This window comes from Cavia porcellus, unplaced genomic scaffold (genome assembly GCF_034190915.1).
Source record: "Cavia porcellus strain 051 isolate PalLab524CR breed Dunkin Hartley unplaced genomic scaffold, mCavPor4.1 scaffold_17, whole genome shotgun sequence".
In the NCBI taxonomy this organism is placed as follows: Eukaryota; Metazoa; Chordata; class Mammalia; order Rodentia; family Caviidae; genus Cavia; species Cavia porcellus.
Genome location: NW_026947500.1, coordinates 66,884,753 through 66,910,112, shown reverse-complemented (window position 1 = coordinate 66,910,112; position 25,360 = coordinate 66,884,753). Strand labels below are relative to the sequence as shown.

The 25,360-nt window shown below is 55.5% G+C and overlaps 2 protein-coding genes across 5 annotated transcripts in view; both read left to right on the top strand.

Annotated features, from left to right (window-relative positions):
• Akap8l (A-kinase anchoring protein 8 like) overlaps window positions 1-6,898 on the top strand; it is a 31,205-nt gene extending 24,307 nt beyond the window's left edge. For all 3 annotated transcript variants that reach the window (XM_013157067.3, XM_003461810.4, XM_063228549.1), the window contains 2 exons: window positions 6,367-6,462; window positions 6,549-6,898. In XM_013157067.3, coding sequence (XP_013012521.2) covers window positions 6,367-6,462; window positions 6,549-6,845 — 393 coding nt within the window. In that variant the 3' untranslated portion in view covers window positions 6,846-6,898. The remainder of the gene's footprint in view (window positions 1-6,366; window positions 6,463-6,548) is intronic.
• A 230-nt stretch (window positions 6,899-7,128) lies between these two features.
• On the top strand, window positions 7,129-24,768 carry Akap8 (A-kinase anchoring protein 8). Of its 2 annotated transcripts, none has more exons than XM_003461780.5 (14): window positions 7,129-7,246; window positions 10,145-10,183; window positions 11,254-11,286; window positions 11,715-11,994; window positions 12,435-12,954; window positions 13,394-13,523; window positions 13,749-13,795; window positions 15,263-15,296; window positions 16,955-17,042; window positions 19,273-19,414; window positions 19,543-19,636; window positions 20,753-20,883; window positions 22,389-22,484; window positions 23,173-24,768. In XM_003461780.5, exons 1-14 carry the CDS (start codon window positions 7,228-7,230, stop codon window positions 23,608-23,610), a joined length of 2,091 nt encoding a protein of 696 aa, XP_003461828.2. In that variant the 5' UTR covers window positions 7,129-7,227; the 3' UTR covers window positions 23,611-24,768. The 2 variants fall into 2 exon arrangements, with proteins under 2 accessions (XP_003461828.2, XP_023422396.2); XM_023566628.2 differs by lacking the exon at window positions 7,129-7,246 and adding an exon at window positions 7,665-7,805.
• The last annotated feature ends 592 nt before the right edge of the window (window positions 24,769-25,360 follow it).

Sequence of the window (25,360 nt, the reverse complement as noted above, 5' to 3'; positions counted from 1 at the left end):
GGGGGTTAGCAGGCATGCCTTACTTGTTTCAGGTGGCGTCTCTATTCTCAGTAATGCTCTGGGGCATAGGAGGGTCCCTAATTTAATCCCCTTAAATCAGGCTCCTTCACAGAGCGAGCTGCTGAGATTGCAGCTTACTCCGAACCTGGAAAGGCTCTGTAGCTAGAGTCCTATGGTTTAGCTCGCCTCACCATCAGATCTTCAGTCTCCTCTCCGTTCCTGTACTCTGTACCCCCTGTTGTTGTCCTTGTCGCTGTCACTGTCCGGGTTTGTTCGTGGCACTGGGGGGTTGAACCCAAGGCCTTCTCCATGAGCTTTTTATTTTGAGATAGGGTCTTGCTAAATTGTTTGGGCTGGACTCAGACTTGGCAGCCCTCCTCCCTCCGCCTCCCAAGCGCTCAGATTCTCAGTGTGTGCCACAGTGCCGGCTGTTTTGAGCGCGTCCTTAGACTCAGACTCCCGTGTTCTAGGGAATGAAGTGCAGCGAAGCTCTCAGGGTCACCTGCTGCCTTGTGGAGGGGACAGGGAGGAGCCACCCACAGCCTCCTTTGGCGTGGGACCCACACCTCATGAATGAGCCAGGCTCCTGGGCCACAGTGTCCACCGGGCTGCACCCTGGCTGACACCCCACTGCATGCATGGGGCCTCAGAGCAGCAGAGGGCAGATCTCTGTCAGGCTTGCCGGATTCAGCCGGGTAGCAGGTAGCAGGGGTGGCATCCTCTGCCCAGGCAGGGATCACCCCTGGAGTGCTGTGGGAGAGGTGGGGCTGCCCGCAGCCCTGGAGTCTGCAGTGGAGTTTGCGTCCACTGAGCTGGGAAGGCAGAGGCAGCCGGTCCTGTTTAGCACTGTTACTCACAGGTTTCAGTGCCCTTTTCTCCTTACTTTTTGTTTTCCTTTGAAGATTTAAAAAAATCGTTTAATTTTGTTAGTACACGTTTGTAGTGCGTGCAGTTTACAGTCATCTTGGGGACTGGGTACGGGTCCCTTAACACAGCTTGTTCCTTTCTATGGTTATTTTTTGGTTATCATTATTTGGTTATTTTTGTCAATTACACTAGAGAGTTGGGTCCACAGAGCTCCTCAGACTGCCATGCTACAGGTTTGTCCTCTCTGGTTCGTTAGTTGGTTGTTTCTTTTTCCTGAGAACAGGGTGTCTCACTATGTAGCTCAGGTTTGCCTTCAGCTCACTATGTAGCCCAGGCTGGCTTTGAACTCATAAGGATCTTCCTGCCTCAGCTTCCCAAGTGCTGGGATCACAAACCACCATGCCTGACTTCTAGTTAATTCTTAAGCATTATTAACCTTCTAAAAATCAGATAAAAATAATGCCAAGATCAAAATGTAGATAAGCCAGGCGTGGTGGCACATGTCTGCAATCCCTGCACTCCTCTAATCCCAGCACTCAAAGCTAAAGCAAGAAAGTTATTGCAAACTCAGAACCAGGCTGGGCTACAAAGTGAGCTCAAGGGCAACCTGAACTGCTTAGTAAGACCCTGTCTCAAAACACAAAACAAGGGGCTGGGGATTTAGCCCAACGGTATAAGCGCCTGCCTTGCAAGCAGGCGATTGTGAGTTCGATCCCTGATACCGATGAAAAGTTAAAAGTTTAAAAAAAAAAAAAAAAAAAACCACAAAACAAAAAAAAAAGTAGGTAAGTTTCTTACTAGCTGCATAGAAGTAGTAAGGGAAAATGTTAAGTAAATGTCAATTTAGTAATGATGCAGATATATACAGTACTTTGGGCTTTGTCTCTGGTACACAAGGGGAGTTTAAAAAACTAGCAACATTTTTGTTATAAAAGGAAAACACTGAAAAAATAATGGGATTAAATTCTAAGGAATCCAAATGATTGCAGAAAATTTTTGTTGTTTTTTTTTTTTTTTGAGACAAGGTCTCACGTTTTCCAACAAATTAAATTTTTTTTTTTTTTGTACTGTGAATCAAACTCAGGATCTTGTGCTTATCAGGCAGGCATGCTACTGAGCTATACTCTCAAATATATCCAGCAAATTATTTTTAAAATTAATAGAATTTGGTAAGGGGATGGAATCTAAGATAGCATGCAAAAAGCTTGTATTTATCTCTCTTTTTTTTTTTTTTTTTTTTTTTTTTTTTTTTTGAGACAAGGTCTCACTATGCAGTTCAGGCCGGTGTTGAGCTCACTTTGTGAGCTTCGGCTGGTCTGGAACTCGCAATGATCCTCCCACCTCAGCCTCCGGAGTGCTGGGATTACAGGCATGAGCCACCACACCCGGCTTGTATTTATCTCTATACTAGTAATAACCAACTGGAAACATAAATGATGGGAAAGCCTGACCGCGATCATACACTGTAGGAAGTGTTTAGGACCACAGATCTAACCAGAAAGCTGTGGGGGAAAGCTGTGAGCTAGGCATGGTCGTGCATGGCTGCATTCCCAGCTGCTGGGGAAGCTGGGGCAGGAGGATTGCAAGCTGGAGCCCAACCTGGGCAGCCTAAAAAGATAACACTTGAAAACAAACAGGGTGTCCTACTGAGTGACCGCAGGGCCTCCAAGAGTGTGGCACAAGGCCCCAGTGCAGGGAGCGGGCGGCGCTCTTAGGTAGGAGTGCTGTGGATAGCACAGCACAGCAGGGCCCCTGTCCCCCGAGCAGTGTGGGGGTGCAGACCAGCACCGAGGTCAGTGGGAGATGGGGAGACCACAGGGTTGTAGCGTCCTGCTTTACAGAGTGACTGTGTACGTGGGCGTACGTGTTTCTCCTGGTGCTGGGACCTGCACTCAGAGTCCAGTGTACCTGTGCCACTGAGCTGCGTGTCCCCAGCCCCTCTGCACTTTGGTTTTTAGTGGACACATTAACTGCACATAACTGCAGGGTAGAGTGTGATGCTGCATTACACGTGTGCAGAGCGCATGTGCAGAGCTATTTGTGCTTCTCTGCGCTGGGGATGTGCAGTTCTCTCTCTCTTGGACCAGGCACAGTCAGCAGCAGTAGTTGCCTCCTGTGGTACAGGAGGTCACAGGTCAGAGGTGGTTCCTCTGTGCTGTCGGCTCTGGACCCCTCTCTCCCTCCTCTTTGCCTTCCTCAGCCATTCTTTTTTTTTTTGGTCTTTTTCCTTTTTATCGGTACCAGGGGTGAACTCACGACTGGCTGCTTTACAAGGCAGACGCTTATGCCGCTGAGCTAAATCCCCAGCCCCTTCCTCAGCCATTCTTAACCACTGTTCTACTCTGTTTCTGTGAGATTAGCTTTTTATTTATTTAAAGAGACAGGCTTGGGCCAGGGATTTAGCTCAGCGGCATAAGTACCTGCCTGGCAATTATGAGGCCATGAGTTCCGTCCCTGGAACCAAAACAATAAAAGTAAAGACAGGCTCTCCCTAAATTGTGAAATCAGCCAGATGGAGCTCAGATTTACAGTTCTCCCACCTTAGCTTCCCAGAGTGCTGGCATAATAGGCACGTCCCACTATGCTTGGCTGATGACTTTACATCTTTCACACCTAAGTACCTACACGCAGCACCTGTAATTCTGCGCCTGACAAAACATTGCAAGATTACATAGCAGAGCCAGGGATTTAACTCAGTGGTGGAAGGCCTGCCTGGCAAACTCGAGGGCGTGAGTTTTCAAAAAGAAAATATTACACAAAATGCAGTCATGAGTTCAGAGAAAATGTGTTATAGGTTGGGGATATAGCTCAGTGATAACAGCTGTCTAGCATGCTTGAGGGCCTCGGTTTGAGCTCAAGCACCTCAAATAAAAATCATTACAAATCCAGTGCAATTTATTTGTCAGGTTTTTTTTGTTTTGATTTTTTTGCAGTACCAGGAATCAAACTCACGACCTCAAGCTTGCCAGGCAGGTACTTATGCCACTGAGCTAAATCCCTGGCCCAGCCAGTGCAATTTCAAACAACAGAAAGCAAAACAGTGCAACCAAAATAGAGGCTCTTGGAAGAGGCCTGGGTATGTTTCACAGCTTAGTCTATGGCCAGCACAGGTCCCTTCGCTCAGCCCTCAGGGCTGACCTTGGTTTAATTTGGGTGCTTCAGAGAGACTACAGTATGACCACTGACCCCAGCAGGACCTGGGAAAAGTCCTTGTGTTTGAATAATCAATAATTGGAGTGGCTTGTGCAAGTGGCATAAACAAGAATGGCATAGCAATGTAGTGTGGGCTGTGTTCTGCCACCAAATGAATTCTTGGGGAGGACTCTGTTTTTTAGGAATCTTCTATTTTCTAGAGCTTTGAGGATTTCAGATTTATACATAGGAGTGTGAATCTGTATTTTTATTAGTGGGAAATAATAGCTTGTTTTATAAATTTCTGGACAAGAAAGTTGGACCCCTGTTTCGTACTATTAAGTCCCAGAAAATGTAAATGTAAACCAACGGGAAAATGTGTGTGGCTTGTTTTCTCTGAGTGTGGAAGCCTTCCTGAGCAAGCCAGGAAGTCCAGACACCAAAGAGGAGTGGGCCTCCTTGAGGCAGGCGGAAGCTGTTTTCATGCAGCAGCAAAAGTATGCCAGTGGTGACATCCAGTGCCGATGGGCTTTGTTTCTTTGAGACAGGGTCTCACTTTGTAGCCCAGGCTGGCCTAGAACTCATTGCCTACACTAGGTTGGCCTTGAACTCAGAGTGATCCTGCCTCCTCAGCCTCCAGAGTGTGGATCACCTCTGGCTCATTCTGGACCTGTCCTTGGCAACTTGACCCAGGCTGGCCTCCAACTCCTAAGCTCACAAATGCAGTTAGAGGAAGCATAAGTTTTTCTCCCCAGTGTAATCAGACACTGTCACTTTGGGGAGGCTGTTTGGGTAGAATTCAGAGCACAAGCCCAGCAGCATTTATTATTTTGGTGGTTATTGGGATGAAAATCTGGAAGCAGCCTAAATGTGTCTTGTTGGGAAAGCTTGTAATATATCTACCTGGGCCCTGGAGGAGGCGTGTGCGGCGGGTTTGGGGTCCCTATGAGGGCATGCCTCCAACACTGTCACGGGCACGCATGAGGCCTGTTAATATACTTCCTCAGAGTAGTAGAGAAAGCAGGTGAATGTGGGCTGGGGCGTAGAAACAAGAGGCTTTCTGTGGTTATCTGGGCTCCACAAGGTTCCTGGAGGTGGCATCTTAACCCCTTTGCTGCTATGGCTTTGTTGTGATAAAGTGAGGGAGTCCCACCACTGAGGATGGAACATCCTGGTATAATCTTTCCGGACAGAACAGCTGGGGCACAGGATAGATTGTTCACACACACCATTATTTCCCCCAGAATGCGCATTGAATTGAGGCTTTTGTTTTGCTTTCTTTTTGTTGTTGTTGTTGTTTTGATTTTTTGACACAGGGTCTGTATAGTTTAGGCTGGCCTTGAACTTACACTGGGCTTGAACTCACAGCAGTCCTCCTGCAGAGACTACAGGCATACCCCACTACCCTCAGCTCTGAGCCGTTTTTAATATTGTTTTATTTTAAGATAGAGTCTTGCTCAGTTGCTAAATCGCTCAGGTTGGGTGTGCTCTAGTAGTCACCCTGGCTGAGTGCGGGGACTGCAGGTGTGCACTGCCGCAGCTGCTGTGCTGTTTTCCTTACTGTGCCGGCGGAGGAGAGGACTTTAGGGACGCACAGTGTTCTTCAGATGTGTGACCAGTTTGGTTTCTGCACTGAGGAACACTGAGGTGCTTTCCAGTTTTTCAGCCCTGCAAACAGTGTGCATGTGTGTGCCCAGGCCTTAAACTCAGGGATAGGGGTCACCGATGCAAATACCAAACTGCCTTCTAAAACTGTGTAAAGAGCTGCCTTCCACCAGCAGAGAAGTCTTTACAGTCTTCTCATTGCTGCAGGTAAACTTCTTCATTCCCGTATCCTACAGGTTAAAAGGACGGATGTCACTTCCGTGGACTGTTTGACTGTGTTCCTGTTTTAAAAAATTCTTTCTTTACCCTAAAATGCTACTTAGATGTTAGGGCAGCTAATGCCTCTTGAGTTACACCTTTGGCTTTTAAAATAATTTTCCTTTTTCCTGGACTGAATCTGGGATCTTCACATTAAACCACACTCCCAGCTCTTTTGAGGCATGAGCTCTAAATTGCTAAGATTGGACACCCAACTTTCAGTCCTCCTGCCTCGGCCTCCCCGAGCGGCATGTGCCTCCCAGCCCGACTTCCTAATTTTCTTAAATATATGGAGCCATGCACATCTAACTCTAACCCTAATGAGTCACTAGGCCGTGTTTCGGCCTCCCTGCCCGCCTCCGCTGGCAGGATGTGGCGGCAGAGCCGAGGGTGAGCTGGAGAGGCTGGGGCGGGTGGGCTGGCCCGAGCCCGAGCCCGGGCCCGGGCCCCAGCCCCGGCTGCGGCTTCTCCAGCCCTGCCTGCCCTGCCCTGCCCTGCCCGCAGCTCATGATGGAGCAGTCCAAGAAGTCCTCGCTCATGGTGGCCCGCAGCATCCTCAACAACAAGCTCATCAGCAAGAAGCTGGAGCGCTACCTGAAGGTGAGGGCGGAGCTGCCCCTAGCCCTGCCCGGCGGCCCGGCCTCGCCCCGTGCTCCCCGACTTCAGTGCCTCCTTCCCTCCCGCAGGGCGAGAACCCCTTCACCGACAGCCCCGAGGAGGAGAAGGAGCAGGAGGAGGCGGAGGGCGGCGCTCTGGACGAGGCCGCGCCCGGCGAGGCCCTGGGGGCCGAGGGCGTCCCCGCACCGCCCCCGGTGCCCCCGGAGCCGGCGCCCGAGCCCGCGTCGCCCCCGCCGCCGCCGCCCCCCGAGGAGGAAGAGGAGGGCGCCGTGCCCCTGCTGGGCGGGGCGCTGCAGCGGCAGATCCGCGGCATCCCGGGCCTTGACGTGGAGGACGACGAGGAAGGCGGCGGGGGCGCCCCGTGACCCGGCCCGCGGCCCGAGCCTGGAGATTGAGCATAATAAAAATTTTCCCTCTCTCCCCGCGTCGGTGTGTCCTTGGGCGGCGCGGAGGGCGTGGTGCGCCTGCGCACGGTGGGCGGGCGGGCGCGTTGGGAGGCGCTTGGCGCGTGCCCGACTCTGACGCTGTAACTCGACCACAACTCCCGAGATGCTGCGGGCTCGAATCCTGAGACCCAGAAAGTAGCTGGGCGGCAGGGCGGGGCCTCCTCGAAGGCCGGCCAATGGGAGCGTGCAGGAGGAGTGACGCACCTCTAGTCTTCCAGTAGCGGGCGGCGGAAGGTACGTTAAACGCGAGCGTCCTGTGGAAGGCTGGAAAGAGGGTTGGCTGGCGGGCTCAGTCGGAGACATGGACCAGGGCTACGGAGGTCAGTATGGGCACCTTGGCGCGGGGTGGGAAGGCGCTGTCGGGGGAAGGAAGCCGCCGCCGCCGCCACCGCGCGGGGTTTGCATGCCTGGGCTTTCGGCCCGAGCGCCGCGACTGCAGAGCGGCCCTGTAGAGAGGCAGCCGCAGCGCGCGCGCGCTCCCCATTGGGGCTCCGCGCAGTCGCTCCCGGGGCGCCGCCAGCGGATTGGCCAACAGGGCCGGGCGGGGCTGGCGCAGCTGTGGGGTTCGGGGGCTCCTCGGGCGGTGCAGTCCCCAAACGCCGGCGGAAAGCTGCTGGACCTGGCGCCGGCGCCCTCGGCGTATGCTGTCCCGCCTTCCTCTACCGAGGACGCCACAAAATGGCGGCGCCGGGGGCGGGGCCTCAGCGCGCGGCAGGAGCCGCGGCCCAAGTCGGGGTCCGGGGCAGTATGCGCTCCCTCTCGGGGCGTTAGCTCGGCCCGGGCCTCCCGCAAGGCTGGCCCGGGGCTCCGCCGGGCGCCTGCCATGTGCCGGGCTCGTGCAGGCATAGGTCGCTGGAGACGAGGCCGGCGTAGGACGAGGTAGGACTGGAGAGGAAGTATTTCCTCGTGCGAAGTCGGAAACCAGGTGTTTTCGGGTTCTTTTTGAGGTCACCCCGTACGGTGGCCTAGAGGAGCCATGGGTTGCCGTGGGAGGCAACGTGCCCTTTTTCCCATTTGGTCTCCGAGACTTCCTTGTAGTGGGGCCTACCTACTTCCTGTCTCTGGAGTCGCAGCCTCCCTGGAGGCCTGGCATCGTGCTGAGAGCCAGATTCGCGGAATAATTAACATACAGGGTGGGGGATAAATAGTTTACACCGGAGCCGGGCCTGGTGGCTCACGCCTGTCACCCCAGCACTCGGGAGGCTGAGACAGGCAGATCGTGGCAAGTTCGAGACCAGCCTGGGCTACAAAGTAAGCCCCAGGGGAGCCTGTACCACATAGTGAGACCCTGTCTCAAAAAAGACAGCCCCCCCCAAAAAAAAAATAGCCTACACCGTCTGATCCTGGGGCAGCCTCCCCTTCCTCACTACTGGTGATTGATTGCAGACCCTTAGCACACAGCAACATTTCCATCCCTTTTTAAAATTTATAAACAGCCTTTCGTTAAGTTCCCCTGGCTGGGTTTAAACTTGGGATTCTCCTGCCTCGGCCTGCTGGGGTGTTGGCCTTACTGGTGCTCCATCATATTCAGCAAAGCCTGAATTTTTTGTTTGTTTTTGAGGCAGGGATTGGGGAATCAAACTGAGAACCTCAAGCTTTTCAGGGTCTGGCTAGATCTCCCATTCTTGGTTTTCCTACCAGGTTTTTTTTTAAACTAGTTTTCTTTTTTATTTCTTTTTCCTTTTTTCCCTACCAGATATTTTTTCAGAAACGTCATGTTGTACCCCTAGAGAGTTGCAGTCTCTTTCTTTTAGATTAAGATACTGCTGCCTCCCTGATTGTATTTCCAGAAATGTTTTGAGATTAAGTGAATGATAGCTCAGTACTTCACAAGGAGGCCCCAAGTTTGGTCACTTTTAGAACTGCCTGCTACTTTTCTGTTGTTGTACCTTTAGAGATGATCAGAGGGGAAATGTGAGTCACAGCAGGACCATGGGTCAGGTCCCCTAGCTTGTGAGCTTTTGCTCTGTCCTCTCTGAGTGGCAATCAGGGACCATGGCATGTGCTGTTGGCTGGGTCCGGCATTGACTTGGTGGTGGGGGTCCTGGCGAGGGAGATGAGGACACATCTTGGGGTCCTCATAATGGAGTCATTTTGACAGCATGGCCAGCCAGCTGACTGCCCACTTGTGTGCTGGGCTCTAGGAACTTAGAAATTTAAAAAGTGTGATGTACACATGCTTGCCTGGAGGGGTAGGAGGGCAGTCTGGTCTCTGGGGGCCAGGCTGAGGCCCTGGAACTTAAAGGCCCAGGAAGCCATTGCAGGGATTTAAATATCTCGTGGAAGTCAAACCCAAAAAGCCATGGTTTTACGTCATTAAATTCCCAAGTTACCCAAGTTACGTTCCCAGTGATGGGGTGTCCCCTGCAGCAGTCTGAGCTGGTTTTCCATTTCTGTGGGCCAGAAAGGTTGGGGGATTCTGTCTGCCTGTGCCATCCTTAGCTGTAGATTGAAGTTTGAAATGGGGGTTCTGTGCTGAGGCTCCCTGTGGATGAGGACAGGACTCACTTGCCAGCCCAACCCCCCCCCCTTCTTTCCACTCAGCCTGGTGGAGTAATATGCTGCAGTCAGTCGATGGGGGTGACTGCGAGAGTGCAGGCAGTGCTGGGTTACACTAACGCCTGTGAGGCCAGCCCTTTAGTGTCTCCGAGCTTCCAGGCCCCATTCTTTAGTGTGATAGCAGAACTGGTTTTTGTGTTTTGGTGGATGTTGTTTTGTATTTAGGACCTTGTGCTTGCCAGGCAGGCACTGTGCCTCTGGGCTGTATCCCTGGCCTGAAAAACAGAATCTTTGTTTTGTTTTTAGGTTTACCGTATATTGAAGAAAACAAATGGGGAATAGGAAGAGCTCCAGAGAGACAGAAAGGGGTCCCGAATGGGTAGCCAAGGAAGCCCACCTCTCGAAGGGAGTTTTGTAGAGCAAAGTCATGACACGGGTACAACATAGGTCAAACTGTGATCAACCAGTAAGACTGTAAGAATAGTTGTTTAGGTAATACTGATTTAATGGTAGCAAGGGTACATGGGTGACATCATTAATCTTGGTCAATAATCTGTAGTGCTGGTCTTGGCTCTAGTCTTAGAAGCTTTAGGATGAATAGACTTTGTTTTTTTTTTTTTTTTTTGGTGGTACCAGGGCTTGCAAGGGTGGCACTTAGGCCACTGAGCTAAATCCCCGCCCCTGTGAACAGACTCTTTAACAGTGTTGTCTTCTTGCAGGATATGGGGCCTGGAGTGCTGGACCTGCCAACACTCAGGGTAAGTGGGATCTGCATCATGAGTGAGGCACTGGGTCCCCGATCCAGGGCCCTGGCATGGCAGCACCAAGCCAAGGGCCTGCAAACATTTCTTCTGCTAGGTCGCGTAGTCCATGTCTTCAGCTAGTACACAATCAGCACAGATGATACAAACTGGTTGATAACGTGCTAGTACTTATCTCTGCACCCTGAAGTCTCGTCCTCATTTCCATGTGTCATACAATGGTGTGTCTTGCAAAAGCTTTTTTGTTCTAATACTGTAGATAAATATTTGAGAGTGCAGTTTTTCCTTTAATAAACTTCCCAGGGTATTTTTAGATTTAAAGAATTTAGCTGGTACATAGAATTCCATCCATGGTGTACCTACATCGTGGGGTCTCCTTTCCGGTGTTTTTTCCTCTGTTTAGGAATGTAAAACCCACTCTTAGCTTGAGGGCTGTACTGAAAGGAGCAGTGAGCTGGATGTGGCCTGGGGCTGTCGCTGATCTCTGCCCTAGAGTTCAGATGGAGAGTTTCCCGAGTTTGGAGGTGCTCCCTGATAGCAGCATCTCTTGTTTGCTTTCTGCCAGCCAGTGTTTTAGGGGAAGATGGTGCCCTTTGTTTTAGGAGCCTGGGGGCTGCCCTAACACCACTGGGAGCAGGGCTGCTGCCCGGCCCATCAGTGTCCTGTGTCCCAGAGGCTCCGTTGAAGATGGGAGTTTTGGTTGCTGCCTTGTTAGAGTGGCTGATGGTGCCTGAGCTCTGGCTTCTGGTGCAAGCTGATTCTTTATTAGGGCCCAACCTGGGCCTCAGCCAGGCTGGCCTCCCAGCTGGCTTCTCCAGAGGGCACAGCTCTCTTTGCCTGCCCAGGGGAGGAAGCAGGGCTCACCTGGGAGGGAACCCAGAAGGTGCTGGCCCCTTCTGTGGGAAAGGAGAACAGCAAGATGCGTCCCCGGTGCTCTCTGAGCACTGCTATGGCAGTGGCCTGGCTGCCCGGCTCCTCCAGAGCGAGGTGGCTCCTGTCCCTCCACCCCGGTTCCAGGCACTCGTGTTCTGCCTATGAAGCCCTTGTGTGTTTTTATGTCTCCTCAGGTACATACGGAAGTGGCGTGGCCAGCTGGCAAGGTAAGCCCTTTGTGGGGTCCAGGCGCAGTGCTGGTAGCTGTCCTGAAGGTGGGCGGACAGGACGGGCCGAGGGAGTTTGTGCGAGTTCCTTGGCTCCTTGTGAGGAAGAGGCCAGCCCGGGCTGGCCCAGCCTCAGAAGAAATGGCAGCAGGGGTGTCATGCAGGGTGTCCGCAGCCCAGCCTTCCTCTGTGGGGCGCTCAGTGCCTCTGGCTCGGGGCGGGGTAAGTTGTAGGGTCCGACCCAGGAAAATCAGTGCTCAGAGTCAAGGCTTCCTATCCCTCTGGCCTCCTGTTGCCTCTCGGCTGGTCACATACATGGTGTGTGCCCGCGGCATTGGGTGCTGGGAACTTTGTCCTTTACAGTGGCTGGTGGGTGCTGTGCACCTGTGGCTGCTGAAATCTGATCTCTTTCCTCTTCCTTCCGACAGGTTATGACAATTTCAATTATTATGGTGCCCAGAGCACCAACGTCACCGCAGGAGCGACCTACAGCTATGGCCCCGCTTCGTGGGAGGCCACCAAAGCCAGTGATGGTGGCCTGGCAGCCGGTGGCCCTTCCATGCACATGGCCTCTTACGGCCCAGAACCATGCAACGACAATTCTGACTCGCTCATTGCCAAGATCAACCAGCGCTTGGACATGATGTCCAAGGAAGGAGGCAGGGGCGGGAGCAGCAGCGGTGGGGAGGGCATGCAGGACCGGGAGAGGTGATTATGGATCTGAGCCCTTACCTGGGGGACCCCTGCCAGCGCAGATGCACAGATGGGGATGGGTATCTGCTCCGTCTCGCCTCTCCTGAGTGCGGCAGGACAAGCTGGGCCGTCTGGGGTGGGGGGTGGGCTGCTGAGCTCCCTAAGTCTCTGGTTTCCTAAGTGGTGTCTGGAGCTGTGGACTGAGATGTCTTAGTTCTGTGTCACGCTTGTCTCGGTTCTGTGGCCAGGGGTGCTGCACCCTTCATTCAGTGATGTCTAGAGGGGTGTTGGGCTGCTTTGCCTTTTGCACATTGACGTGGCAGGCAGGAAAGCTGAGGGGCACCTTGTGGGAGGTGTTCAGCTGGCCTCAGAAGAGGGCAGGGCGTCGGCCTGGGTGGCCTGGGTGGCCTGGGGGGGGTCCGGGCCACACCTGATGAGTGTCCCTTCCTTCTTAGCTCCTTCCGCTTCCAGCCATACGAGTCCTACGATTCCAGGCCTTGCCTGCCCGAGCATAACCCCTACCGCCCCAGCTACAACTACGACTATGACTTTGACCTGGGGACCGACCGCAATGGCAGTTTTGGTGGGCAGTACAGTGACTGCAGGGACCCAGCCCGGGAGCGAGGCTCCCTTGATGGCTTCATGCGAGGCCGGGGCCAGAGCCAGGGCCCAGGGACAGGGACGGGCCCCGGCCCGGGCCGCTTCCAAGACCGGAGCAGTTCCAGCAGCTTCATGCGCAGTGACCCCTTCCTGCCCCCCTCGGCGCCCGCCGAACCCCTCCCCGCCTCCTGGAACGAGCTGAACTACATGGGGGGCCGGGGCTTGGGTGGCCCCTCCCCAAGCAGGCCGCCCCCACCCCTCTTCTCCCAGTCCATGGCGCCTGACTACGGCATGATGGAGATGCAGGGGGCAGGGGGCTACGACAGCACCATGCCGTACGGATGTGGCCGGTCTCAGGCTCGGATGAGAGAACGGGTGAGTACTCGGTGTTCCGCGGGCACCTTGGCTTCTCCTCAACAGCTCGCTCTATTGAGGTGAAATTATATCCTGCAAGATGCACTCACATGAGGTCAGGGTTCCACTTTGAGCAAGTTTAGGGAATTGTGCCTCTGTTGCCACAATCCAGTGCATCAACCGAGAGAACCACAGCGACACGCAGCTGCCCTCCGTTCCTCCGCTGGTCCCCTTCAGCCCCCTATCTGCTTTTGTCTCTGGCTCCTCTGTTCCTGGACATTTCACATCAGCAGCCTTTCACAGTTGGGCTGCTTCCCCTGAGAGGGATGTTTGCTTTAAATTTTAACTGCGTTCAGCTTTCTCCTGCCTTTGTTCTCTGATCTTGCGAGTTCTCTTCGTTTCTGCGGGGTGTCTTACTGCTCCAGAGAAGGTGGAACATGGGATGTGCTTGTGTCTATAGCCCAGGAGGAGAGGGTTTGAGCGCTTTGGACCTGACAGTGTGGGCAGAAAGCGGAAGCAGTTTCCTCTGTTTGAGGAGCCGGATGCCAAACTGGTTCGCGCTGACAGCGAAGGCGATTTTTCGGACAACGGTACACCTGGGGCCCAGCAGGCCGGGTGGGTGTGAGATGAGCCAGTTCCCTGCCTGGGGTACTCCCTGGGCCGTCCAGGCTGTCCACACACAGTTACTAGGGTGGCATTTCCCATCGTCCCTTGGTCCGTACAGGTTGTCACCCAAGTCACAGCTTGGGAGAGCAGAGCAAAATAGGTACGCCTGCCCCAGAGGCTGACCTTACCTATCCCTTTGTGTCTGGCAGACGATGGAGCTGGTGACTTCCGGTCAGGAGATGAAGAGATGCGGGGTGTAAGTTCCCCTTTCGGGTCAGCCCCTTTAGTCTTGCAGGCCCTTCTTTATTATGGAATCTCACAGGGGTGGGAACAGCTTTCCTAGTGCACTCCACTCTGTGTACCTCTGAGTGGATTTGGGACCACAGCCTATAGCTGGATCTCTGAGTCTGCGACTGCAGAGATTGTTCCCTTCCTAAAAAGGCTTCCAGCACTTTCCCCACCCTCTCTTGTGGCCTTGCAGTGTTGGGTCTGGCAGCTTAATATGATAAATACAGGCTGGCACACCATACCAGAGGGTCACTGGCTACGGGCTGTGTGCCAGGAGCTGGCCTGTGTCCTCACCTCTCAGTCCTCGTGTCCCATGTTGAAAGGAGCACCTGCCCAGTGCCTGGTACCTTGCATCTCGGCATCTCGGGGAGGTTGCTTTCTTTACTGTCTGCAGGTGCTGACCCATGATGGGTCAGGGCCTGGAGGCCTTGGGTGCCTGAGAAAGCTGTTGTCAGTTCCTCTTGCTCCCCATTCACCAGATTCAGACTGGGAATCTGAGACTCTCCTGGTTGCTAATTTAATCTTGGACTTGTTGCCTGAGACACTGGCTCTGTTCAGATTTTCAGTTAGGATTCAGTTCATTTGTTAGAATGCTGAGCGCATACAAACATACGTTGGTAAAGTCCATTTTTTAATCAAGAAAGGTGGAATTACAGAGGTGTGTGGTCAGTGGGTGGTAAGGCACACCTGTAATCCCAACACTCCAGAGGTGATGCAGGAGGATTGCCATCCATGAGTTTAAGGCCAGCCTGGGTTACATAATGGGACCTTGTCTCAAAAGGAAAAAATAAGTTGTGGCTAAGGCCCATGATCCCAGCACTCAGGAGGCTGAGGCAAGAGGATTGCCTTGAGCCTGAGGCCACCCTGGGCTGCACGTTGAGACTTCTTTTTAAAAAACAAAAAATAGGCTGGGCATGGTGGCGCACCTCTGTCATCTCAGTGCTCAGGAGGCTGAGGCAGGAGAATCGTTGTGAGTTCAAGACAAGCCTAGGCCACAAAGTGAGCCCAGGGCCTGCCTGAACCACATAGCGAGACTCTGTCTTTAAAAAGACAGGACACAGACAAAAAAAACTCTGACACAAATCAGAATGTCTTAGCCTTCTCTTGATAGACGGCATCTGGCATTCTGGGGTGCAGAACTGTGGGTATGCATTTTCCAGGAGGCAGGTGTTCCAGTGGTAGAAGTACAGGAAGGTCAGTGATCTGGGGACCAAACGGTCCTCGTCCTGGTCTTTAAGGCGCCCAGAAGTAGTAACAGGGGCTCGGGCTCCAGGCATAGGCCCTCAGCGTTTCCCTCCCCAGCGTGCCTGTGTTTGGAAGGCCTAGCACCCTAGGTCTTCCAGCCATGCCACACACAGATGGCAGAAGGGGGCTGGGCCAGCTGTGGAAATTCTAAGAATGCCTCTGTGTCTGACTTGATCTGGGCTTTTTCCAGGAGGACGAGTTCGGCGACGCCGGGAGGCCGAGAGGTAGGTATCACCCGTGTCCGCACTGCTGCTCAGTGGCTGTCCCGGGGCACCGCCCAGCTCCTAGCCCAGTGGGGCAGGGCGCTTCTGAGCCCGAGGGGGCCTGCATGGAGCCTGTCACTCGGGGTGGAAGAGGGCTGCGGCTGCTTGGTGGGTCTGGGTCTCCGTGGCCACGGCAGTCACCCCAGGCGTGCCCAGTGTCCAAGGCAGCATTGCTGGAAACTAGCCCTTTCGCCTCACTCAGGCTGGGCGGGGCAGGAGGGGTGTCCCTGGTGTCTGACACTGGTGGTAGAAAGAAGGGGTCTCGGGTACCTGAGAGAGATGGGCTGTCAGTCTAGTTTGTCCTCTCTGTCCCCTGCTCAGTGCAGCTTTCTGTGTTCTCTCCTGGGTTTCACTGTGTCCAGTTTGCCCACTGGCAGCCCAGAGCTGTGCTCTTGCCTCTGTGCTGGGGCTCTTGGCAGCTATAGTCTACGCGGGAGTGGGACAAGACACCCACCGGCCTGGGGCATAGCAGGGTGGCCTGTCGGGACCAGGCTCAAAGTCCCGGAGAGGAGCCTTTATTCGCTCTGAGTCTTGGCCAGGCCGAGGCGGACCCACAGGCCCACAGTGAGCAGCCAGAAAGCGCAGGGCTGTACCCTCGGGGACCTAGAGACGCGGTCCCGCCGCTGCTGTTCCCTGGCCTGTCCGTCGCTGGCCGGCCCTGTGTCCGGGAGGGTCCTAGCCTCGCCCCATGTCGGAGCAGCTGCGTCCGTAGTGCGGGACCGCTCCAGTGTCCAGCAGCTCGTGCAGGCGGGTCAATGCTAAAGCAAAGGTGACGTGTTTGTTACGCACAGGTCCTGCTACCTACCCGGGATGACTTTGCTATTAAACAGCAGTCATAGTTTCAGGCAGTGACCTCTTGCCAAAAGTCCCACACGCCCTTTTGAGAGGCTTCTGAGCAGCGCCCGCCGGTCGCCATCTTCGTGGGACAGTCTCGGGACTGGCTTCAGGGGTAGGGGTCACAGTTCAGATGCTTCTCCAACATGTTCAGCATCCCGGCCTCAGGCCGGCCTGGCCTCACACGGGGACGCTGGCCCCAAGGGCACACGGGAGGACCAACGGGTCTCTTCCCATTTTTTGTTTCCAGGATTGCTTCCCGTGTGGCCCGGGAGAGCGCAAAGCCCCGGGCTGGCAGTTTTTATGACAGAAGATAGAGGACGGGCCAGCAAGGACTGTGGATCCTGCTGGGCCCTAGCTCAGACCAGGCCACCGGGGACTGGCATCGTGGCCCACCTAGAGGTGGGGAGAGGGCGGCAGGGCGGCTTGCACTCCTGTGAGCCTGCCAGCTGCTGCCTCCGCCTGGAGAGAGCTGCTCTCCTTAGGTGACAGTGGGAGAACACTCAGTGCTAGGGCACAGGGTCAGCAGCCAGGCTGGGGCCCGACAGCAGGCCGCGCTGGCAACCTGCCAGCCAGCCGCAGGACTGAGGCGACTCCTCTGGGGCCTCAGCAAGGCCCCTGTCCGTCAGGAGCCTTTGACACCCACACCCCTCGGTGCCTTGGGGCGTCCTGGACCGGCTGTGCCGTGGAGGCCGAGGCCAGGCGCAGGGTGCGGCAGCCCAGCTGCAGCCCGTGAGGGTCTGAGCCAACTCCCGTCAGCGCCTTGAAGGCCTTCTCTGTTACAGGCGAGAAGGATGAGGAGGACGAGGAGGCCAAGAAGAGGCGAGAGAAGCAGAGGAGGAGGGACAGGACACGGGACCGGGCCGCGGATAGGTGAGGGCAGCCAGGGTGGGCACGGAACCCCACCGAGCGGGCTGGGCCCAGCGCCGCCCAGGCTGTCGTGTGCTCACCCGTCCTGGTGCAGGGGCCTGGCTTCTTCCGGCGTCAGGAGTGAGGCGGCCTCACCAGGCTCGGGGACCAAGGCGGCAGAGCTGGGAGTGGGGACGCAGGGAACGTGGGGCTTCTGTTCTTGCCCGAAAACTCCCCTTGCTAGTGGGTCTTAGGGCCCACGTATACCCAGCAGGCCAGAAGGGTGTCCGCTCCCCAGATTCAGCATTTGGCACCCTAAAACCTGATCTTCACTTACAGGTGCCTTGGTGTTTGGTCCATATCTAAGCTACTTCAGGAGTTCGACATAGGCAGAAAACATGCAGATGCCCTATCATTTGCATACTGTCTGGAACTTGAGTGAGAGTACGGAGCGGCTGGGCAGAGAGGCACCCGCCATCAGCCAGCACTGAGGCGGGCCGGCGGGCCGGCGGGCCAAAGTCCTCATCCCACCCAGGCAGTTCAATGGCATTGCGAAACCCTGACTCAGAAATTCAGAAAAAACAGGGTGTGTTGGGGTGGGTTTAGATGGCGCCTGGGTTCAGTCTCTAACGTGATAGAAAAAAGCGTCCGAGAAGGCCGAAGTAGAAAGGGGCTGTGTGACCACACCATGCGCTTCCCTGGGTTCTGTGGTGGAGGGTCCTCTGTGCAGTTAAGGTGGCCATGGGAGCATCTGGTGCCCGAGGCCTTGACCACACTCAGCTGCTTCCCTGCGCAGAGTTCCTTCTGTGACTTTCAGGGCTGTCTGCACCTTAACACTCAAACAGGACAGTGGGGTCCCTGCCCATAAAGTGCCTAGGTAAAAATACTGACCACTGGGCATGATCCCACTGGCCCATAGTCCTAGCACTCCTGAGGCTGGGGTAGAACTGTGATTTTTGAACCCAAAGGGCAGTGTAGTGACCAAACCAGACCCTGTCTGAAGAAGTATGGAAACCTGGGGGTGTAGCTCAGTGCAGAGACCTTGTGTTCAGTCCCCAGTATTGCCAGTAGTGCCAGAAACAGGTTGGGAAACCAGAACTCAAGTTTATGTTTTCCTAAGTAATGTGGTACAGAAACTCATCAAAATTGGTTTTTCAGCAGATAAAAGCTGGGAAGGTTAGATCTGTCCTCACTGCGTGGAAATGGAGAGGCCCTGACCAACTGAGTTTTGGTCCTGGTGACAGGCTCAGGGCCTTGTGTGTGCTCGGGAGGCCACTGCCACCAGCTGCCACCCCAGCAGAGTGCCTGGCTTTCTGTCTGTGCTTGTTTGCTTTTTAAAATAAGATCTTGCTTTATAATTCAGTCTGGCATTGAACTCACTTTGTAGCCCAGGCCAGCCTCAAACTGTTATCGATCCTCCTGCCCCTGCCTCCCAATTGCTGGGGTTACAGGCTTCCACCCGCAGGCCTAGCTGTTTCTTTTCTTGAAAATACCCTCATCAGGTCTCAGAAGGGTTAGCGCTTGTCCCAGAGGCGGTGAAATACAGCAGGGAGGAGTGTGTTCTTTGCCTGGGGATCTTCAGAAGGCCCTGTGCACAGACCTTCCTGTTATCTGCACGCTGCTGTTGGCCCCATCTGCAAAAGTGTCCCAGGGTGTTGGTCATGTCAGAGCCAGGTGTGGGGGTTGGGCAGTGGCCTTGGGAGGTGGAGCACTTGGCTAGCACCCATGGGGCCCTTGGTTCAGTCCCCAGCACCACTGAAACAAAACTGGGGTGCCATAAATGGGGCTGCAGGCAGACTCAGCTGAGGGAGACACTGAGGAGTTAATAGGGCCCACGGCAGTCAGCCGGCCTGTAGAGTCCACAGTTTACAAAAGTCACCACCCTGGGTTTTCTGTTAGGGGCCTGCCCCAGAGACGGAATGTCGCCGAGCTGGTGCGTGAGTCACTGCCCTGAGCTGCCTGCAGGGCTGTGCTGTGCTCTTCAGATGCTTGCGTAATTGCTGCTGCTAGAAGCTACAAGTCTTGCGCTAGTTTAGAGGTCACGCGTCCTGAGGTCAAGCGTGGAGGCACACACCTGTAATCCCCAGGGGAGACTGAGGCAGGAGGATCGCCTCGAGTTTAAGGCCCAGCCCAAACAGCATACTGAGAGCTTGTCTCAGCAAAGAAGCAAAAATCACATTTCCTTTTCCATTTCACCCATACCCAGGAATGAGTTGTGTCCCCCACCTCGCCACCTTCTATTTTCCTCCTTCAGGATTCAGTTTGCCTGTTCTGTGTGCAAGTTCCGTAGCTTTGAAGATGAAGAAATCCAGAAACACCTGCAGAGCAAATTTCACAAGGAGACACTGCGGTTTATAAGCACCAAACTGCCCGACAAGACGGTGGAGTTCCTCCAGGTGAGGCTCCAGTGTGTCCAAGCATCGCAGGGACAGCAGGAGTCCTGGAGCTGAGGGGCCCTCTGGGCCGCTGGGCGGCACTCGAGGATGCTGTCCTCATCTCACTGGGTGCTGTCTCCTCTTTGCAGGAGTACATTGTCAACAGGAACAAGAAGATTGAGAAGCGGCGGCAGGAGCTGATGGAAAAGGAGAGCCCAAAGCCAAAGCCAGACCCTTTCAAAGGTGGGTTGTGACCCCCACAATGTGGGTAATTCCAAGTGCTGCCACGAGGGTGTGCCAGGGAGACAACTGAATATGCGACACAAGTTACAGGGTCATTTTATAGTACTCGTCACCCAGGGAGTGAATTGCAAAGGAGTGTGGGAGGCTGTGTCACACTGGAGGCCCAAAAAGTCCATCTGAGGGCCTGGATGCCATGGCAATGTCCTGCCTGAGTCCAGCTGGAGGCCTAGACTCGATGACAGTGACTCACATGAGTCTGTTTTGTGAGTCTGTGCTGGGAAGGCCCAGAGGCCAGCGGTGGGAGCTGGAAAGTCTACCAGTGGGGTGAAGGAGCTGTGCTCGCAGGCTGAGGGTCCTGCTCTTGGGCCAGGAGCCCCCCCCCCAAAAAGAAGCACCGCCATCCTCAGGGACAAGGGCCAAAGCTCCTCCCACGACAGGAAGAGCTGAGTTCCTATCAGGGAAGCCTGCTTGACAGCTTCTGAGGAGTCAGCAGCACACTGCCTCTGGCTTTCCTTTAAATGTTGACAACAATCCTCAGACCTTCTGCACTGCCACCACACAGAGTTGGGTCAGCTGGGTGTTACAAGTGGCTATCAGCTGTCTGTCCATCACACAGGGCATTGGCTGGACCCTCAGCGGGGTGTGGTGACACACACCTGTAATCTCAGCGAGTTACAGTGAGGCCCTGGGCTCTATCCCTGGCTCAGCTGCTGGGGGTGCCCAGTCCAGTCCTGGGGGAAGAGCCCAGGCATGGCCGGAGCCTGGCCCAATATCCAGCGGGCTGTTTCTTATCCCTTGGTACAAAGAGAGGACTGGACAGGGTGGAAATCTGTAAAATTCTCACGTAGAGAGGCAGGCCTGCAGGCCTCACATTCCGTCCATCTGAACCTTGAGGGTGTCGAGGGAGTTCTTGGGGATGCCTGTGACCCCAGCACTCCAGAGGCCGAGGCAGGAGGACTCACAGACAGCCTGGGCTATGCGGTCGGTACAGGACCATCGGGCTGCATAGTGAGACCCTGACCCAGGAGACAGGGAGGCAGCGAGGCAGAGTAGCAGGGAGGGCGCGGGCCTTGCTGGGCAACGGAGGGAGGGAGGCATCACTCCGGCTCCCCACAGGCATCGGCCAGGAGCACTTCTTCAAGAGAATTGAGGCCGCGCACTGCCTGGCCTGCGACATGCTGATCCCTGCACAGCACCAGCTCCTCCAGCGGCACCTGCACTCTGTGGACCACAACCACAACCGCAGGGTGAGTCCCTGCCGCGGGCCGGCGGGCAGGCGCGGGCCTCTGTCTTCCCTGCTTGAGGGTCTTAGGGCAGGGCATTGGCTTGCCTGGTGTCCTGCAGCTTTGTTAAGAGTGGGAGCCAGGTCCGGTGAGCCACCTCTGGCCCCAGCTGCTTAAGAAGCAGAGGCCCGGCCTGGCCTCTCCTGAGCACCCATCCCCGAGAAATGTGCTGCTCAGCAGAAAACATGTGTTGCTTAGAAAGGACCCAGTCCCATAGCTGGAGGGCTGCTGTGAGCATCCTGTGAATCACCAGACAAACTGCAGGTTCTGGGGTGACAGGAGCCGAGCCTGGGCTGGTTGTGTCCTAGCTCGCTGATTGGCCTGAGGCTAAGTGTTTAAGCCAGAAGCCAGCAAAGTCAGATCAGGGCTAGGGCTGGCTATCATCCCTGAGTGCCCCTGTGTCATTCCGTGAACTGTGGGCTGCATTAACTATGGACGCAGTGTTAGCTTTTTTAGGTTGTGTCACCGGAAGTGTAGGAGAAATGTGCACTTACCTGTAACCTTAGCACTTGAGAGGCTGAGGCAGGAAGGGTTAGAAAGAAAGACAGAAAGAGAGAGGGGTTTAGCTCAGTGGCACAAGCACCTGCCTAGCGAGCGAGGTCACTCGTTTGATCCCCGGTACCTAAAAAGCAAAGCCAGCCAGCCAGCCATTTGATGTAAGGGATGCAAGTGTCTGGAATTTCTGTCTGCGGGGCTTGGGAGCCAGCCCCTGGTGACACGGGGGTACTCTGCTCGTGCAGGTGCTGGGGTCTGTGCCAGGGATAAACCAAGGAAGCCCGGGTGCTGAGGGGCGAGCACGCTGGTTGTCCTCAGCCTTCTCCTCTGATGTCTCCGATCTTTAGTTTTCCCAACTAGCACACAGCACTATAATAGCTGCCCGCCCATTTCCCAGTACTCAGCAAAAAAGCAAGGAATTAGTAACGTGTGAGTGCACAGGCTCTCAGGCAGCCATGAGGAACGGCATCCTGCTTAACAACCAAGTTACCACCAGGAGGGCAAAACCTGAGAGCCTGCCGTGGCCCACGCCTGCAATCCCAGCACTCGGGAGGCTGAGGCAGGAGGACGCTTGCGAGTTCGAGAGCAGCCTGGGCTATAGAGGGAGCTCAAGGCCAGCCTGGACTGCACAGCGAGACCCTGACTCAGCAAGACCAAAAAAGAAAACCAACCCTGAGGACCTTTGCCCATTTTCCCTACTGAGGCTGTACCGCGTACAGTTCATGAGTAGCTGGCTCCCACATAGGGCGCCTGGTGGCGATGGTCTGCCTTCCTGTATTGTGAGACCACCAAGCTCTCCTGCGGGGCTGTGTCCTCTGCCTCTCCAGGGGTGCTTGGTGCCCTCTCAGGCCCAGCACTTTAGGCTTGCCTCAACGAGGGGTGACACCTGCCCCTTGGGGCACCTGGTGGGTGCTGGTGGCTCTGTGTCCTTGCTTCTCGGCTGTTCTTAGAGCCCATGTTTGGGTCTCCTGCAGCTGGCTGCGGAACAGTTCAAGAAGACAAGTCTGCACGTGGCTAAGAGTGTCCTGAACAACAGACACATAGTGAAGATGCTGGAAAAGTACCTCAAGGTTCGCGCCAAGGGACAGGGTGGGCTCTGGTGGAGGAGGGGGAGGGAGGGGGGTTGTATGCAGGGCGGGGCGGGGCGGGGTGCAGCATCTCCGGGTCTCCTGGAAAACTACAGGACATGGAATGCAGCAGGCAAGGACTGTGCTCACCGGTTCCCTAAGCCAGTGCCCACTGGCACGCGCCCTGGCTGGCTGCTGTCCGCCGGGGCCCTGCTCGTGGCGGTGAGAGGCTGCTCACAAACCCTGCGAGCCGGGCGGGGGCTCCTGAGGCTGAGACAGGAGGGTTGAGAGTTGAAGACCAGCCCAGGCCTGTCCAGGGCCGACCCTAGCTGTTGGGAAGGAGGCCCTAGAACTGTGCACGTGCTGAGGGCACTCTCTGTGACCAGCGTCACCTCCAGTCTTCCTTCCTGATCTTGGGGTGATACTGTAGTTTGCTGCCAGAGCAGAGAAAATCTTGGCATAAAGTCTGACTTGAGAGCGAGTCAGACTTGGCTTTGGGTTTTAATGTTGACAGTTCGTAAGTCACTTTGACCTCCGGCAGGTTCACCGTCTTTGTGTCCAGTCTCTCTCATTAAATACGAAGGAGCAGCCTTTGATGGGAGTCACGGGTGTCAGTGGCCCTAAAGTACAAAAGTGACCTCTGCAGGAGCCTCTCCCGGCCCATCTCCGCCCTGTCTGTTTCCTCATCCAGGGCGAGGACCCTTTCACCAGTGAGAGCGCTGACCCCGAACTAGAAGGTGAGGACAACCTGGGCGAAGAGAAGGCAGAGACGCCCGAGGAGGTGGCAGCCGAGGTCCTGGAGGAGGTGATTACGGCGGCAGTGAGGGCCGTGGACGGGGCAGGGCCCGTGGCCGAGGACGAGGCAGGGGCCAGTGCCACCGAACCGCTGCTTCCACCGCCACCTGAAGGGCAGGAAGAGGCGGCCTCCAGCGGGGCAGCATCTGAGAGGGAGAACCCTGGGGCCGGGGCCGGGGCCGCCGGAGAGGCAGCAGAGGCTGGCGGGGAGGCAGCGACCCAGGCAGCAGGGCCAGAGGATGCCGCCGCCGCTGCCCCTCCTGCCCCCACTGCTGTGGAGGCAGAAATGGGACAAACTGATGCCGAGGCCGGAGCTGACGCTCCCACGGAGTGACTGCCTTCCATTTCAGGGTGCGACAGGTCTGTGGCCCACTCCCTTGGGTTGGCGAGCAGGGCTTGGCGGCTGCTGGGTGCCCTGTAGTCATGCCAGGGTGGAGGCTGGCCACCCAGCCCCCCACTGCAGGGCTCCCGGCTGGGCGGGGGCCGGAGCTGGGGGTGCACATTCCACTGCGCACTCTGGGCGGCAGGCCAGGCTGAACCTGGTGGGCACCCCTGTGTTTGCCCCCTTCATTTCCCTTGGTGAGGAGCAGCTCAGCGATAGAAATGGATCCTGCTCGCGCAGTGTTTTTCTTTGTTAACTTAGGCACTTACTTTGGCCCCAGCTTCCCCGCCCCCTTCAGTACTGGGGATTGGACCCAGGGCCTTTGCACTGTGTGCTACATTCCCCGTTCTTTGATAGATTGAGAAAAGAGTCTTAGGAAGTTGGCTTGCCCGGCTCCAGCCTGTTGGTGGTACTTGCTGCAGCCTGCGAGCTGTCGCTGCATCCCAGCAGTGAGCTCCAAGGTGGGGTCCCTGGATGGAAGCGCCTGCTCCGCCCAGGGCTCACTGGCCTGCATCCTCCGTGCTTCCTCCCCGGTGCTGGGGGTGGGGCCCTCAGCCCTGGCCTCAGAGATGGGCTTGCACCAGGCTGCTGCCTTGCCGGCCGGGCCCCCCACCTCAGCCTGGGCATTGCTGGGGCAGAGGCTGCACCCCTGACCAGTGCTGCCAGCTCGTGTTAACCCACTTGGATTCCGCCTCCACAGTCCTCGGGGCTTCTGTTTTTGTTGTTTCCTGTTTTCCTTTAAGCTGAGTTAATCTTGCTTAAATTCATTTAAAAAGAAAATAGTATGTCACTCGCATGGATGGAAAACTAAATCCGCATAGCTAGGAACTACCTGTAATTAAGGAGACCTGTTGTGGGTGAAGACCTTTTCTTGTAGAAGAGGAGCTGGGGTGTGGAAGGTGGGTCACACCCTCAGGTGCAGCAGTGCTGGCCTGGCCACCAGGAGGGAGCTGGAAGGCTGCAGGGGCGCAGGCACTCTGGTGCAGCCGCCGCCATGACTGTCCTAAGATAAATGGGGTCCTTTGCCCATTGGAGATGCCAAGCAAACCTGTATGGAGAAGTTAACGTTAGAACTAAACACTGAAATAAACGGCTTGGGAAGCAATAGAACGTTGCCTCTGGATCATTTCTGCTCACCTTCTCTGAGCGTCACCAGCACCTGGCCTGGGCAGCGGAGCACAGGAACACAGGCCAATAAACCCAGCTCTTGGGAGGCCAGCCTGAGCTGTGTGTAGTGAGACCATGTTGCAGGGTCAGCTTGGTCCCCGGAAGCCCATTTTCCACAGCTTTATGCTGGCATTGAACCCAGGACCTCAGTTTCGGGATGGCTAAGTCCTCTTAGCCGCCCTCAGCCCACAGCACTTTGTCCTAAAGCAGCAAGGGAAAGTTGCTAGGTTCCACGACATAAGTCTGCCATCCCTGCAGTATGGGAAGCTACAGCCACACCGCAGAACCAGCCCCGGTTCAGTGACAGCACAACTGTTCCCAAATGTAAAGAGGGCGGGAGGTAGCTCAGTGCAAAGGCCCTGGGGTCAATCACTACCTCTGAGAAGATGGAGAAAATCCTGAGTCAATCATTTAGTTGATCTAAATATTTTTGGTCCCAGGAATCTATGTCACAACCTTAATGCTTGCAAGGGGGCACTGCGCTGCTGAGCCATGTGCCTGGCAGTGGATCTAGATTTTAGTGAGCTTTCCAGCC